Source organism: Geotrypetes seraphini, chromosome 2 (assembly GCF_902459505.1).
Source record: "Geotrypetes seraphini chromosome 2, aGeoSer1.1, whole genome shotgun sequence".
Classification (NCBI taxonomy): domain Eukaryota; kingdom Metazoa; phylum Chordata; class Amphibia; order Gymnophiona; family Dermophiidae; genus Geotrypetes; species Geotrypetes seraphini.
This window is the reverse complement of record NC_047085.1, coordinates 495,473,792-495,491,891: the sequence shown is the minus strand read 5'-3', so window position 1 is coordinate 495,491,891 and position 18,100 is coordinate 495,473,792. Positions and strand designations below refer to the sequence as shown.

At 41.1% G+C, this 18,100-nt stretch overlaps 1 protein-coding gene across 12 annotated transcripts in view; it reads left to right on the top strand.

Annotated features, from left to right (window-relative positions):
- Positions 1-18,100, top strand: part of MAP4 (microtubule associated protein 4) — a 421,944-nt gene that overhangs the window by 174,621 nt on the left and 229,223 nt on the right. For all 12 annotated transcript variants that reach the window (XM_033931948.1, XM_033931947.1, XM_033931950.1 and 9 more), the window contains exon 5: positions 16,554-16,679. In XM_033931948.1, coding sequence (XP_033787839.1) covers positions 16,554-16,679 — 126 coding nt within the window. The remainder of the gene's footprint in view (positions 1-16,553; positions 16,680-18,100) is intronic.

Sequence of the window (18,100 nt, the reverse complement as noted above, 5' to 3'; positions counted from 1 at the left end):
AAATAATTGCATTTTTAGCATTTTCTTAAAATTAATCCTCCCAGTACAGAATCGTAGAATACCAGGCAGGGCATTCCAGAGTTTTACACCGGCCACAGACATCATTGATGCTCCAATCCTGACATGTGTAATAAACCTCCTGCCCTTCAAACTTAATTTCATCCAATTTTCAGATTATGGGTGGGCATTTTATTGTGGGGTTGGGTGGAGCTTGTTTATGGACACTTTTGGTATGTTATGGCTCTGGCGGAGTTGACTTACTCATGGAGCTGAAGATTGTATTATAAATCATGTCTGTACTTTTTTCCCTCTTCAATAAAAACTACTGTTCAAAAAAAAAAAAAAGATACTGCGACAACCTCAACGGAAACAAAAAACCCATACAAGGTAAATTCAGGGCCCCCCAAAAAAATCAGCACCAAGGGCCAATAACTTCTCCACCTTTAAAAGTTTAAATCTAGTTAGTATCTAATCAATCTGGATAGATAACTACATAAAATTGAGCATGCAGACTTATTACACAACATCACTCTAAAAGCCACAGCAAGATGACTGAAAAATCGAATCTAATCGCACTTTTCCAGTTCAGGTTCGAGGCAATTTAGGTAGTTTGAGGGTTATGTTGTTGCAGGGTTACATTGTGAAGGAAGGGAGGAGGGAAGCGATTAAATTACACAGTGGAGGGCTGCTGCGTAATTGAGGAGAGTACCTAGTCACTAATTTTGAAAGGAATTTGTCAAGTAGGTAGGTAGGTTTTCAGTCTTTTCCTGAAGGTGAGGTAGTTTAGTTCTGTTTTGTGTTGGACACAGTGCCACACAGACAACTGCAAGAAGCATTGTTCACATCTTGATTGGTGGACACAAAGAAATGCGTTATTTATTTATTTATTTATTTCAATTATGAATGTGTAAGATGGGTGGATTGCTTTTGACTAAGCTCACTGAAATGTTATGTAAATATTTGCCTTGGCAATATGACATCATTATAATCATAAATACTCTGTGATGAGTAAATATTCGCAATCAAAATCACAGCTCTGATTATATTAAATTATTCAATAAATAAATTATTTAATTGTGTAAAGTGTTCAGACCTTACAACCAAAATTGTTCAGTGTAATATCTCAACTATGGTTGCCAATGGGACCATCATCGCCTTTACAGTTCCTTGCCTCGAGGGGCTCGGTTTCTCATTATGGCATTCAGTTGTTTTTAACACAAGCACTTTCAGGGTTTTATTCTATGGCTGCTGTTACGTCCATCAAGAGGCCTCCTGACCACTACTTCAGATAAGTTACCAGTATATAGTATATAGTTGTGTTTTAATTGATGAATGGGCGATGATGGTTCCATTGGCAACCATAGTTGAGTGATTACACTGAACAATTTTGGTTGTAGGGTCTGAGCACTTTACACAATTAAATAATTATTTATTTATTGAATAGTTTAATATATTTAGAGCTGTGATATTTGATTGTGAGTCATTATTTTAGGCCCCTAACTGGGTCACTAACACCTGTGTGTGTAATTGCTGCCTTAGAGAGGAGACTGTGATAGTAGGTTCTAAGAGGCTGGAGAGAAACTTGTTATTTTGAGCATGGTTTCTATGATTACTGGCCCACTTCACAAAAGTACCGTTTTAAACAGATTCCCATAGTTTATTGTCTTTTAAAATAACATTTTGCTTTCTCAGTGAGGCTTAGGCAAGCCACTAAGTTTACAGCACAATAATCAATGCTTGGTTTGCTTTGCTTAACCTCCAAGTGAGCATTCATGTGCAGCTCAATTCTAGTCTTTTTGATTGGCTTTAATGGCAGCCTTTATCCCTCTGATCTCATTCCTTTTGTCTGGGGTAGATCAGATAATAGGTACAATTGTTCATTTTTCCCCTAAGTATGTAAGTATTGCAGTCACAGTGGGTAGAGTGATTTAAGCATGCCATGAATTTGGACCAATAAAGGTAGCATTAAGCCCAATATGTTGGCTAGTACAAGGATGGCATACAGGCAAGGGGAGGGGCTGGGGACAATGGATACTGAGGTCTAGATATAGACATTAATATGGGCCAGTTAGCTGGACTTGTGACCGTGGGGTGACATTTCACTAGACTGACTACTTATATTCAATATAAGCTAAGTACTATTTAAATTATTGATGAACAATATTTATTGAAAAAAAATTATAAAAATAATTTAACAAAAAAATAATATAAACAAAAATATAAATCAGATGATCCTATGAAGATCGGGTTTTGTGATAAGTTTCACAACAACCAGTGTGGAAAACTTTAGCCCTCTGAGGATCATAATTACTAGGTAATGGAATAACCACTAATTGATATTAGACCTGCTGGAATTCTAAGTTTTGAGTTTAATATATGTATCATTCTGGCTTTTGAAAAGCTACAACATATTATTACTGTAGAAAATAGGCCTAATACAGAAGTTTTAATCTTGGGCTATTGATGACTTTGTGCCCTTTTGTCGAATGCTGCTGTTTTCTTAATACCAAAGTGTAATTTTTTCATGATGATATGGCATATCTAACTAGTCAACCGCTATCATTTATGGCTAATTTTATTTGATATATCACTCTTCCTTTAATAACAAAGCAGTGTACAATAAAAACAAAATTTTAAATAAAAATTAGTGCCAGTAATAAAAAGGACAAGTATAAGGACTACAATGTTTACAAGAGCAGAAATATTCAGTTTAAATTTTAGGTAAGAGACTTGACTTGCATGTTCAGTGAATCTCGGAAGAGGGCAGATTATCTATTTCCACTCTATTCTTTAATGGTGAACCTCGTGGTTGTCATTTTTCACCTTATTTTGATCTATGTTAGAACCTCAGTGTTATAGAAAAATAAAAATTGTTTAAACCACAGTGAATACTGTTTTGGCTATTTCGTTTTTTATATTTCTATACCTACAGTTCCCCCCCCCCCCCTTCCTGGTTCTCTCCAATAGAGGTCACACTGAAAGATTTTTTGATCTTCAAACAAACTGATATTATTAGACCAAGAGAACCTGAAAATCTGTAGCTAATTTCCCCACTGCTAACCACTGGAGCTTATGCAGGTCCTGGCAGTTAATGCAGGCTTAAGCTGAATTATTGTCCAGGACACACATAATTATGTATTCAGGTTTATTTTTCAAGTTTATTTAGGTCTTGATATACTGCTTTTATGTGCAAAGCGGTTTATAATTTATACAAAGTATTACAAAAAAAACAAACCCAAACACGTTAAAAAATCTAAAATAGTGGGGAACAAACTCACAATAACAGTACAGACATAACAAGATACGTAAGGGCAAATGGAGAGGATACATTGCTTAAAATAAAAGAAAGGGGAGGCAAAATACAAAAGGAGTAAATGATGGCTAGAGCCCTGAGAGCTCCTTCTGCCCTCAACCCCTTCCCTCCCCCAATACTACACAAGTGCTATAAGAGGTCATATCAGCTGTTTTTATCAGGCAGCCACAAGGGACAGAAGCTGCTCCTACCCCCACTGGACCATCGGGGAGCTAAAGCTGGCCAGAGGAAGAAGATGGGGATGTTCAGGGGAGGGGGAAGGGACAGTTTCTTTAATGGAGTGTAACCTTATTTTCATCAGTACAAAAGGAAGTGGGAACTGACAATGCGCACTCCACTGAAGAACCCAGATGTAAAACCAACTTGTTTATTTCATAAAAGGACACAAGCAGAAGCTGTGGACCCGACACAGCACTGTGTTTCAGCGTCTGAGGAACGCCTGCATCAGGGGTCACTCGGTCCAACTAACATGCCAGAGTAACCAAAATCACTGAAAAGTGTTTTTCAGTGGAGTGCTCATTGTCCGTTCCCACTTCCTTTTGTACTGTTTTATACCTGTGGGTTCTCTGTCCTGTTGGACTTTTTGGGTGCTTACTTTACCTTATTTTCATCCCCATTTTTTATAAAATGTTTGGGTCAAGGCTGTGACAATTCGGTGGGAGACAACTGGTGCTTGCCATCAGCGCACTCCTTTGGTAAACAAGAAGTCAGTCCAAGCCAGACAGTCCCTTCAAACTCTGAAATGGTTCCTTCGGTTGCAGCCAAAATTTGCTGCTCGGTTTTGGCCAAAGTTGAAACCATAGCCGGCAGCTAGGGCTCAGCCCCACTTAATGTCATGCAATAGTCCGGCTGCTTTTCAGAACTGAATAAGCTGGAATATCATTCATTCCTTATTGGGCTGAGATTTAAGCGTGGGGGGCTGAGCCTTGAGCTGATGACATTTTCCTGGCCTTTCTGACTACAGTGGAGAGCTCTGCCACCCGATTCCATTGGGGAGACGGGGATATTGACTCCTTGCCAAAATAGAAGGCAAAAAATCTTCCTAAAGGCCCAGGTTCTTGAAACAGCTTGAGAGTATCCAAGGGTTCCTGAACATGTCTTTGGGGGTGGGGTGTGTGTGTGTGTGAGACCCAACCCAAAAGGTTTTCAGGATATCCACAGTGAATAATAATAATAACTTTATTCTTCTATACCGCCACAATCTTGCGACTTCTAGGCGGTTTACAATCAGGAGAACTGGACATACAGCGAAATACAATATGCAGATATTCAGAGGAAATACAGAGAGCAGAGACCTTAAGAGGCAATAGTATAGAAATACAATTTTCTGAGCAAAATATAAGATGTACATTTTAGTAGGTAATTTCTGACAGGACCTGTTTGGAATAAATGGCAACGTAAAATTACGACAAGATGAAGATAACATATCCTATTTATAACAGTGCAGTAAATTCAGGTGGATTAAGGAGGGGGGGGGAGAACGGGTCAATTGTTTAGGTATTTCTGGAACAGGTATGTTTTTAGGTGTTTCCTAAATTCCCGGTAAGTAGTGGGCGAAAGCAGTTGGTCTAGGTCTTTGCCCCTTAGGGCTGCTTGGTGAGAGAGAAGGTGTTCGTGGTGTTTTTTCATTTTGCAGCCTCTAACTGGAGGGGAAATGAATTTTGAGTGTGTGTTTCTTTTGAGTTTGTTATTAGAAAATGAGAAAAGGTCCGTTATGTACTTGGGGATCAGGCCGTATAGTACTTTGAAGCAGAGGCAGGCAAATTTAAACCTTACTCGGGCTTCCGTTGGTAGCCAGTGCAGTTGCCGATAGTAGGGTGTCGCATGGTCGAATTTCTTCAGCCCGAAGATAAGTCTGACCGCAGCATTTTGCATGAGAGATTTACATTCCAAGGTAGCAGTGTATGCAGATTGATCTCATGAATATGCATTATGAATATGCTAAAGACCTAGATTGGGGGGGGGGGGGTTCCTCCAGGACAGGTTTGAGAATCACTGCTTTAAGCTCTCTACCTTCCCCAAGCCTTATTTAGTGTTCAGAAAAAAGTTAGTACATTCTGCCCTGAGACTGTTATATTCATATACACCATCAATGGTCTTGGCTTAAAGCATTCATGGCTCATGTACAGGGATCTTAAAATTTTAACAGCTTTTTTCACTCAAATAACCAGGATTTTTGAGAGGTAAAAATCTGAAGCCAAGTTCTGCTTAAATTTATATATCTACAGTGGTTACGTTTTACCATTGATCACAGCTGTCAAGATCATAACCATGACTTTGGCCTCCCATGCTATTGCTGTGGTAGAGAGAAATTTAGCGTTTTTGGATGGGTTAGAAATTGCTGACTTGTAACTTGGGAGCTCCCCAATAGCATGCTGTGCCTATGATTAACCAGAATTGCATGATGCACCAAATGTGACAGAGCCAGGAGAGTCTTCCAGGAGTCCGCTGGAATCGGAGCCAGCCAGGACTGGGGATGAAGTTCCTCCTCTGTTAAGTGCTATAATTTGGAGACAAATGCTTAGGATCCATACTTCCCTCAACATAAATGCACAATACATCAAAGTAAACAGTTGACTCAAAGGAAGATTTGTCCACTAAAATACTCAAGTCGCCACTGACTTGTCTCCCAGGTTTTGTCCTTTAAACGAAATTGATAAATTTCCAGGAAATACCTGTGAGTACCTTTCAGATCCCACTAATGTGGGGCAGGTGTCCTTTCCTCTCTCTCCCTCCCTATTACCCCCTTCCATGGTCTCCGCTGAACATCCTAGGTCAGTGGTTCTCAACCCTGTCTAATTGTAAAGAGCAGTGTCCCGCAAACCTTTTGACACCACAGCACATTAAACTCTGTGCTGTCCCGTGAGGGGAGGGGGGCACTCGGAAGTGCGCAGACTTTGATGCGATGACATCATGTGCATGCGTGATGTTGTCACGTTGACGCATACGCAGAAGCCTTCCAGCTGTGGCCCTGAGCCTATTTCAACACGGAGGAAAGGTGTACACGAGAGGCACGTTCTGTAAGCAATCATCTGGCGCCTTTCCTTCTTGCCGGCGTCTCACAGCACACCTGGAATCTGTGTTGCCACGGCATGCAGTTTGCGATACACTGGTATAGAGTATCCAGGGTCTTTATAAATATATCTATTCCCTTTCCCATTCAATAGTGCCCTCTGCATTTCTTATACATTAATAAAGTATAGATTTTCCTGCTTGATTGACCTAAGCTGCTGTACCTGAATATAGCTCACCTTGAGCTATAACAAAAATCTGAATCTAATAACTTCTCTTTCCTAATGTGTAAAAGAGGTCACAGTCTTAGTGCTGAAGCATAAGTTGTCTGGTTGCATTCCACCTATAGACTTGAGTCCTTGGGTCTTGCACTTGGTTCAGATCAGCAGCCCCCATGTCTCCATACTGCCTTTGATTTTAAGAAGTAGGAACAGTTTGAAATCAGTTTTATTGAGCAGCCCAAAAAGTATACCAGCGAAGAGCAAACCAGTACAAAGAAGAAATGTATCGTAGAATCAGAAGAGTCGCAGGCAAACCTACAAGATAATTATATAACATATCCCCTCCCCCCAAAAAAAATCCAAACAATAACCAAGCAAGCACAAGAGGTGTGTGTTAACCAAAAAGTCAGAAATTCAAGATATGACTCCTATTCCTGGTAGAAAAGGAAGTCCAAAATGCATTCCATATACGTTGAAAACATTTCCCAGGAGCAGAATCCAAGTCCCTAAATTGGGCGTGTTCTAACTTGAGCAGAGTAATCATTTGTAATCTGCTCTGCTGCATTGAAGGTCTGCTCACATCTAGCCAACGTAGCAATATCACTTTTTTTTTTTCCCTAGCAGGCCAACCCATTTTAAAAAGGAAGGGTAACCCTTGGGTGTAGGCTTTTGTAAAGAAAAAACATCAAATAAAATACCTGGATCTAGTTTAATATCACACTTCCAAAGAGAAGTAGGAACAGTTTATAAAGCATTGGCTTTCTACGGGGCTCATAAGAGTCCAGGGCCTCAGGGTGCCATGCCACTGACTCTGGCTTCGCTTGCCCGTGGGCAGAGTTGGCGGGAGGGGGGGGGGGAGTCTGTTAGAACATAAGAACATAAGAAGTTGCCTCCACTGGGTCAGACCGAGGTCCATCTCGCCCAGCGGTCCTCTCCCGCGGCGGCCCATCAGGTCTGCACCTGTGAAGTGGTTTCTGACCACTTTTATAACCTACCTCAAGTTCTATCTGTACCCCTCTATCCCTTTATCCTCCAGGAACCTATCCAAACCCTTCTTGAACCCCTGTACAGAGTTCTGACCTATCAATTCCTCCGGAAGCGCGTTCCATGTCCACCACCCTCTGCGTAAAAAAGAATTTTCTAGCATTTGTTCTAAACCTGTCCCCTTTCAATTTCTCCGAGTGACCCCTAGTGCTTGTGGCTCCCCTCAGTTTGAAGAATCTGTCCTTATTTACTCTCTCTATGCCCTTAAGGATTTTGAAGGTTTCTATCATGTCCCCTAAGTCTTCTCCAGGGAGAACAGCCCCAGCATTTTTAACCTGTCAGCGTATGGAAAATTTTCCATACCTTTTATCAGCTTAGTCGCCCTCCTCTGCACTCCCTCGAGTACCGCCATGTCCTTCTTGAGGTACGGCGACCAGTATTGAACACAGTACTCCAGGTGCGGGCGCACCATTGCGCGATACAGCGGCATGATGACTTCCTTCGTCCGGGTTGTGATACCCTTTTTGATGATGCCCAGCATTCTGTTTGCTTTCTTTGAGGCTGTCGCACATTGCACCGATGGTTTCAGTGATGAGTCGACCATCACCCCCAAGTCCCTTTCCAGGTTACTCACCCCTAGCAGTGTTCCCCCCATTTTGTAGTTGAACATCGGGTTCTTTTTCCCTACATGCATGACCTTGCATTTCTCTACGTTAAAACTCATTTGCCACTTTTTTGCCCAGTCTTCCAGTCTCGTTAGGTCCCTTTGTAGGTCTTCACAGTCTTCCGTGTTTCTAACCCTGCTGCAGAGTTTGGTGTCATCAGCAAATTTGATAACCTCACATTTTGTCCCCGTTTCCAGATCGTTAATAAATATATTGAATAGTAGAGGTCCCAGCACCGACCCCTGCGGAACTCCGCTCGTGACCCATTGCCAATCTGAGTATTGGCCCTTGACGCCAACCCTCTGTTTCCTGCCCGCTAGCCAGTGTTTGATCCATCGGTAGATATCCCCTTGCACCCCGTGGTTCCACAGTTTTTTAAGTAGCCGTTCGTGTGGTACCTTGTCGAAGGCTTTTTGGAAGTCAAGGTAAATGATGTCTATGGATTCACCCTTATCCATCTGAATGTTTATTCCCTCAAAGAAGTACAGCAAGTTCGTGAGGCATGACCTTCCCTTGCAGAAGCCATGCTGGCTCGCCTTCAGTTGTCCATTGCTTTCTATGTGTTCGCAGATTGTGTCCTTTACCATTGCTTCCATCAACTTTCCAGGAACCGAGGTCAAGCTCACAGGCCTGTAGTTTCACGGGTCACCCCTTGATCCCTTCTTAAAGATGGGCGTGACATTTGTTATTTTCCAGTCCTCTGGGATCTCCCCAGTTTTTAGGGAGAGGTTACATATTTGGCGAAGTGTCTCTGCTATTTCGTTTCTCAGTTCTTTTAGTACCCTTGGGTGGATGCCGTCCGGGCCTGGTGATTTGTCGCTCTTTAGTCTGTCTATCTGTCTGAGGACATCCTCTTTGCTTACCTCTAGTTGTACCAGCCTTTCGTCGTGTTCTCCGTTTATAATCACCTCGGGTTCTGGGATATTGGATGTGTCCTCTCTGGTGAAGACTGACGAGAAGAATTTGTTTAACCTTTCAGCTATCTCTTTTTCCTCCTTTATCGCTCCTTTCCTGTCTCCGTCGTCCAGTGGTCCCACTTCCTCTCTGGCTGGTTGTTTCCCTTTCACATACCTGAAGAAGGGTTTGAAGTTTCTTGCTTCTCCTGCCAGTCTTTCCTCATATTCTCTCTTTGCTTTCTTGACCTCTTGATGACATTCTTTCTGGTGTCTTTTGTGCTCTTCCTGGTTTTCCTTTGTTGATTCCTTTTTCCATTTCTTGAAGGATGATTTCTTGTTGCTTATCGCCTTTTTAACTGCAGTAGTTATCCATGCTGGGTTTCTAGTTCGATTTTTTTTTTTTGCACCCTTTCCTAAACCTTGGGACGTACAGGTCTTGCACCTCGAGCACTATTGTTTAAGGCAGTGGTTCCCAACCCTGTCCTGGAGGAACACCAGGCCAATTGGGTTTTCAGGCTAGCCCTAATGAATATGCATGAAGCAAATTTGCATGCCTATCACTTCCATCATATGCAAATCTCTCTCATGCATATTCATTAGGGCTAGCCTGAAAACCCGATTGGCCTGGTGTTCCTCCAGGACAGGGTTGGGAATCACTGGTTTAAGGGACAGACAGGTCAGGTTGGGCAGGGAAATAACAGTTCAGGTAGCTATATTTAACTTGAGCACAGAAAGGTGAGTAAGCAAATCTGAAATCCAAATCCACTCTAGCTTGGGCAGTTGTGGGGGCTGAAAATCCAGATCAAGAATGCGAATGTGCTAATGTAAAACGGGCACCACCATTTATTTCTAGCGGCAGTGATTTATGGTAATTCAAGTAAAGGATTGACTTTTCTCTGGAGCCTTTCCCAGATCACCTGATGATTTTGTAGCCTCTGGGTATCCATTAAATTGCATCAGATTAATGTGGTTTTAAATCGTGTACCATCTTAAGGAGAGGAAATGAATTGGTTCACCCGTTTTGCTCCCTGCTGACTGGACACATTAAGATCAGACTAAAAGCTGGATTCGGAAAAACTTGCTCGTCTTTGAGGTTTATTGCATTATTCTGTAGACCCTGACCTGGGAAGTTTGCAACAGATGTCAAAATTAGTTACCAAGCAGAATAATGGCCAGAGGTAACTGGCAGTAAAAGCAATACATCCTTGCCAATTCACAGCAGATTAAGCTGGCTGGCTGCAATTTACCACTGGGGCAGTAATGAGTTGTGCTTATTTTAGAATCTAGTTCATTTAATTCACTACATCACTGCTTCTGGATCAAAAGAAATAATTTAACCAAATAGGTATAAGACAAACACACATAGACACTATCATTCTGATCACCAGTTAACCCAGGGCTATGAGTTAGTACATTAAACTTTGACTTAGACTCTCAACTTCTCTATTGTACTTTCTGACTGAATCCAGCTCTGACTCCTATTAGGCTTCACATTTTATGATCTGGATCCTAAAATACTGGTAAATATAAATCTAAATTGGGACAAAGATATGTAACATAGTAAATGAAGGCAGGTAAAGACCATCCAGTCTGCCCATTAGTTGTTCCCATTACAAATACATGATTAAATTAACTCGTCTCTTCTTTGATATTTCTGGGTCATAGACTGTAAAGTCCAACTGGTATTGTCCTAGGTTCCAAATGCTGAAGTTGCCCTCCAGGCTAACTCCAGCCTATCCAACCATCCTGTTTGCAGGATATCTACCATAAAGCCTTGGCCAGTAACATCCTCATGTTTCAAGTTACAGTGTTCATTTATAAAATGATAAATTCCTGTTTCAGGTCCTCTCGCTATTGTTGACCCATGCTCACAACGTCCAACTCACTAATGAAGATGGCCATTTGGCCATGGATATTTTTGCCTACTACCGAGTCTGACATTATGTCCAATCTTTGCTAGCTAGTCATTGGTTGCCTTTTGAGGCTAGAGTACTGTTTAAGTTTGGTTGCACCAGTTTTAAAGTACTGTTTGGTATGGCTCCTAATTATTTGTCTTTGTGTTTTGAAAGATACAAACCTAAAAGGTCAACTCGAGGGCAATACCTATTTGTTTTTCCGATCATTAAGCCTTGTTACAAGAGATTCTTTGACAAATTGCTTGGTTTTCAGGCAGGTAAAATGGATTCATGGCTAAGTTCTATTATTTCTCAGGCCCATTCATATATGTCTTTAGGAAACTATTGAAAACTGATTTATTTGAAAAGTTTATAAATTGATGTTTCAGAATATTGATTGGAAATTTGCACACTGATTTACAGTTTAAGGACTATATCTATTTTTATTAATGCATTTTATTCAATTATTGTATAATTTTAGTCATTTTTAGATTATACTTTTATTCACTATTTGTATATTTTTAGTACTGTATGTGAACCGCCTAGAACTATATGGTAGGGCGGTATATAAAAATAAAATTATTATTATTAACGGAGGACTTTCTGAGAGGCCATATCGGAATTATTTAGTCTGCTCAACAATCAATCCCTCTTAGATTCCATCATGTAGGCTTATGTGACTGTCAACCAGGCCTTAATTTTGATATTGTGGCTACTTCATGGCCCCCACAAATACAGCAAACGTTAAAAAAAACTTGAGGAGGGTGTCCTCCAATGTTTAACATTGGGAGCTCCAACTGAAGATTGTACTTTGTCTCTATATATCGCCCATGCGTGCTTACAGAATGGGCATTACTCCTGTATAACTGTCCTAAATGTGCTCAGGCTCATGCCTCGCTGGGTCATATGCTTTGGTCCTGTCCCCACATTCTCCAGTTTTGGCTTCACTAGGGTCAATACACTATTTTTTTATGGGATCGGTGGTGGACTCCAGCCCCGCGAGCACTTTTTGGATACTTCAAAATAACCACTCCTAAACCAAAAGGTTTGACAGCTTTTGTGGCTAGAGTGATGCTCCTTGGCAAGAAGGCCATTTTTGACTAATTGGATGTCCAGTGATCCACCGTCTTACAGCCAATGGAGATCGTTGATGATTGTACAGGCCTCTCTAGAACGCAGGCACTTTGGGGATCTCGACACGAAACCTGGCTGTTGCTTTTGTCAGATTTGGGAACATTTTTGGATGGATCTTACTCTTCATGCGAGGAGCAGATTATTGAACTTGTGATTGTGTTTTTGCTTTATGCCCTCTTGAAATGCTCTCTCTACACGGGAATTGGGGGAGGCTGATGGGGGGAAAGGGCCATAGTGTGCACATATTTGAGAATATTGCTGTATTTTCTTGTTTGACATGCTTGCACAGCTTTGAAAATTTAATAAAACACATTTAAACATAAAATGATAAATTTACCATGATTTTATTTGAAGCTGGAGTTGGTATGTTTTGTAGACTCCCAACTCTATGTAAAATTGTTTCCCATTCGACAGCCCAGCAGTCAACCATACAGGTGTGAGACAAGATCTATAGGCATGATTATGCTGATGACCAGTTACACATCAGTATAGAGTAGTGAGTGGTCTCAAACCCACGGCCTGGAGTCCACATGTGGCCCGCCAGGTACTATTTTGAGGCCCTTGGTATGTTTATCATAATCACAAAAGTAAAATAAAACAGTTTCTTGGTCTCTTTAGCTATAAATGACAATATTATTATTAAGATTTAGCCAAAAGGAAAGATATATAAACTATAAAGAGTTTTACCTCTCGCAAAATTGTCATTTCTTTAATAAGACATTAGCTATATTTTCTGAGGCCCTCCAAGTACCTACACATCCAAAATGTGGCCCTGCAAAGGGTTTGAGTTTGAGACCACTGGTATAGAGGATAATTTAAAAGCAGAAACAGCTTGAAACATCAAAAGGCCCCTGTAGTAATACTTATAACAGAATTCTCAAATTATATCATATCCATCCTCTCAACTGTAGCAACTTCATGAACATAATTTTCCCAGACGAGTAATAGATTTCTTTCTAAACTTTTGAAGTTGTAAGGCAATCTGGGTGAATCAATTGCATTACTAATTTATTGGTGCCTTCCAGAATCACTCTCCTATCTACTCACAGGGTATACCTCTGTGGTGTCAGCAGGGTCTTGATGGTCTTTAAGTACACATTTGCAGCCAGAACTACACCACATTGCAATATTGACATCACAAGGTGGGACAGAAATGAATAAAAAAGGCTATCTACCGTAAATAAAGAGCCTCTGGATAAATGGACTGGAGTATTGGCAGACGTAAATCTTTATTCCAGTGTGTTCTAAGGCCTTGCACTGTCCCCTCCACAATTCAAAAGGCAATAATGCAAACTGGCCATGAGTCTACAAAGAATACCGAGCACACTCAACAAGCCCTCCAAACCAAGGGGGGGGGGGGTGGAAAATCTGTAAACCATTCCCACAATTTACATAGAGCTGCTCTGTTGTGTAGGAAGTTGTCAAAATGCTCTGTCTAAATAATTCCATCAGAGCACCAGCTTCTGGATTTGTGTATAGAATTTTGCAGAGTGAAGACCTGTTTACAGATTGAAGCCATTCACTTTTATGGTACCTGTCTACCCCCTTCCCAAAAGGCTGTTTTTCTAATTAAATGTTCATCTTTACTAGAAAATATCATGCAGCTATCGTATCTGACATTGCTTGGTGATGGCTTCTCATACACTTAGAAAATGTATCTCATTCCAGTCAAACGTTATAGCTGTCCTGTAGCTAACTTCCAAACAGAAGCAAGTGGGTAGACAGTTTGTTCACACTCGTTCCTTTTTAAATCGGAAACTATACATCAGCCCTCATTCTGGCCATCATTGCACATGCTCCTGCTTCTCTCCTTTGGTATGGAAGAATGACGGGGAATAGATGCCCTTTTTTTGAAATGTGAACTTGGAAGTTCATACAAGTGTTTAAAATAAGGTTATGTTGAGATGTGAGATAGGAAACGGGGGATAGACTCAGGAGGGGGAGGAAGATGGTGGTAATTCTTCTGTTAGGTATTGTGTCTGTTTTTGGTGACATGGTTGTTCTTGTCACTGCCATCAGTATTGTGTTTTTCTTGCCCGACCTTGGTAACCTTATTTTAAAATATCTTTATGGTGAATATGTTTGGGAAGTATTGGCACATGTACTTTAAAATTGGAATGGAGGCATAGCTTAATAGAGTGGAGGGCTGAAAATCAGGGAAACTTGGTTCAAAGTATAGCCTCTTATGATCTTGGGCAAGTCACTCAATCCTCTATTGCTTCAGGCACATTGTGAGCCCCCTCGACAGAAACATATCTACTGTACCTGAAAGTACACTGAATAGCTTTTGAGCTTCTAGGTCAGGGGTGTCGAAGTCGGTCCTCGAGGGCCGCAATCCAGTCGGGTTTTCAAGATTTCCCCAATGAATATGCATGAGATCTATGTGCATGCACTGCTTTCAATGCATATTCATTGGGGAAATTCTGAAAACCCGACTGGATTACGGCCCTCGAGGACCGACTTCGACACCTGTGTTCTAGGTGGTTTATAATTAAAAATTTAAACATGTGGGGAATGGATCATGGAGCTCTTCCTTCCCACATATGTAGCTGTACTATTTTTCTTTTTCTTAGATGAAGGGGGGGGGGGGCAGGTGGATAGTTGTACTGTAGTAGGTGTGTTGGAGAGTAGAAAAGGGGGACAAGAAGTTTGACGGAAAGAATTTCCTAATTGCTGTGTTCGCTGTAAGTTTGTGATGCAGAAGTTGGAACTGCTTTCTTCCATAGAAATGCGCTGGGCAGTCTTTTTTTTTTTTTTCTTCCCTCTGCGGGTGGGAGAAGGGGTGGAATTTCCAGTCTGATCCGGCCCACTTTTGAACTGGGTCTTTTCACTTTTTCTGTGTGCCAAATTTGACCTCGTTTGTTGAGGTTTTGGAGACAGGCATTCTGGATACCTTTTTTTTTTTTTTAGTTCTTTCCAACTTCCGTCAAATTGGATGGAATAAGTCAGTGTGATCAGTTCTGGAAGTGTTCTTACAGCTTGAAATGAATAAAATTAGCAATTTTTATCACTTACTTTTAAGAGCTTGCTATAGCACACTCTACCTAGTGAGTAGATCGAAGCACTTTACATATACTATAGAAATAAAACAAAGGAAATAAGGCAATACCTTTTTTTTATTGGACTAACTCAATGCGTTTTATGATGAACTTTCAAAGGTAGCACTTCAGATTAGAAAATGCATTGTTAGTCCAATAAAAAAATTATTGCCTTATTTCTTTTGTTTGATTTCTCTATATTACATTGGAAAGTAGACTAACACGGCCACCACACCATTTCACTACATATACTATAAAATTAGGGAAAAAAACCCTATTAAAATAGGAAAGCAACACAACATTCAAACATACGTAAATTTGGGGTTGATGCATCTTACTGTTGCTGGAGCATAGTAGTTGACTGTGAACTATTACCCTCCATCATCCAGAAATGGGATGTTAGAGGGAGGCTTGATGTGCTTTTTCTACTGAAGCACCTTTACAATTTCTGCTTTCTCCCGATATCTACTTCATGCCCAGCTCCTGATACAGACAAGCTAAATTCTGCCACAAACTGAAAAATTCTGTTTTGGGGTGGCCACAGGCATGAAAGATGACAACATAATCTATTCTAGTGGAAATGGCGATGGCTTTTAAAAACAGCACAAAAAAATATAACCCTAAGGACAATGGTATAGCCAATAAAGTCCAGGATAAAATCCAATATATAATTGGCTAACACACTTAATCCCTCGGGGAGGATGTCTGAACTGGGAAAAATATAAAATCAATACAAATAATTCTCTAAGTAATGGACATCAGTATGAGCCCTTAGTGTATGAACGGGAGATTATGGCTTGGGCTGTGTCTCATAGGTGATCAGCATCAGACCAAAGTCTAAATGAGAATTGCCCCATACATCATTTAGTCCTTTTCAAAGTTATCAAACTGGTAAGACTCCCACACTTCCTTATTGGTACAGCCTAGGATCATCAAGGGGGGAGACTGGGTGCATGTGTGTTGATTGCTCTTATGAGCAGGCATCTCTACATGGTATTCGCTATGCAGGCAAACTGGGAAAATCCCTTCTCTTCAGAATCACAGGTCTTTGGAACGACCTTACTACCCTGCTGTGGAACCTGGGCTCCCTCCAATTATTCCGCAAGCAACTGAAAACCTGGCTTTTCACTAAAATGTAATTCTATCCCCCCTTACTCTTCTATTCTATATATAAGTTCATATAAACTTTTTTTTTCCTTCTCTTCCTATATTTTAAGTTCTTGTAAACCGTGCCGAGTTCCACATACGTGGAGAGGATGCGGTATATAAACTTAAGGTTTAGTTTAGAGTCAATATTTTGCTGCTTTAGTGTTCTGTATGTATGTTTTGCTTGCTTTATTTAAGCAAAAGCGCCTAGTGGCAGAGGTACCCATGGTTTTTCTCTCTGTATTTCAGGATCTTTTGAAGTGATTGTGGATGAGAAACCCTACTCGGAATTCATGCCTCATCAAGATCACTGGCCACAAGAGGAGCAGTTTGGCTTTGAACCACAACCAGTATTCCAGCTTATAAATCAACCTAGTATGTGCATTATTTGGGACATAACTGATGCATGCATGTAAATTTTCAAACCAGCTTTACTGTATCTTGTGTGTGTAGCAGTAGGTACTTGTAAATGTACAAACAGTATTGGGTTCTCAAATTGGGGGACAGAACCCCATCTGGTGCCACTAAGTCAGCACATGGAATCTGACGACACCAGTGTATTCCACAAATAGGAAAATGCAACCTCACGTGATATCAACAAAACAAAAACAAGTGGGGAAGGGACTGTTCACATCAGCCTCTAGAGCGGTGGTTCTCAACCCTGTCCTAGGGGACTCTCCAGCCAGTTGGGTTTTCAAGATATCCCTAATGAATATGCATGAGACATATTTACGTGCCTGTCTCCTCCATTATATGAAAATCTCTCTCATGCATATTCATTGGGGATATCTTGAAAACCCAACTGGCTAGGGGTCCCCTAGGACAAGGTTGAGAACCACTGCTCTAGAACAAATGAACCTTATTAAAAAATTCTATTAAAATATAACACATGTATAAATACAAGCTTATTATAGAGTCCTTTTTTCTATTAGCGTTGGACCCAGGCACTTAACTCCGTTCAGGCGTATCAGATTTTCGTGTGTAACACCAACACAGATCACCAGTTAACCCCTTTAGAAGACTTTCCATTGGAAGCCGAAACAAGGACCATGTGGGGTCCAACGCTAATAGAAAAAGGACTCTATAATAGGCTTAGATTTATATATGTGTTGTATTTTAATAGATGATTATTTTTTAATAAACCTCATTTGTTCTAGAGCAGGGATGTCAAAGTCCCTCCTCGAGGGCCACAATCCAGTCGGGTTTTCAGGATTTCCCCCAGTGAATATGCATGAGATCTATTTGCATGCACTGCTTTCATTGTATGCTAATAGATCTCTTGCATATTCATTGGGGGGGGGAATCCTGAAAACCTGACTGGATTGCGGCCCTTGAGGAGGGCCTTTGACACCCTTGATGTGTACAGTCCCTTCCCCACTTGTGTGTTGTTTTTATCTGAAGACACGAGGACATGCCCTTTGCCCGTATTATACCTGCTTCCTCTATCCAGCCCTCCACACTTACCTAGAGCCAGTATGACACCTCTAAGACAAGGCCCCATCTTGTGTACGGGCTTCCTGTTATTACAGTCATCCAGCCAATAGTGAGCAGATGGGGCCCTCTTATGACCCTGCATTCAGTGCTTGCAGAAACTATCAAGAGTGAATGTTGGGGCTGCAGTTGATATAACTGTACTTACTAGGAATGACAGGCTTGAGCCAACTGCTGTTAGAGATTCTCCTGAAACATGGTCTTCATATTCTGTACCAGAATTGTCACTTGCACCGTCGCTACTCTTGGTGACGGGACTAAATTGCGCGAGACAACGGCGCGCCGACAACTGAGCGCAAGGTTGA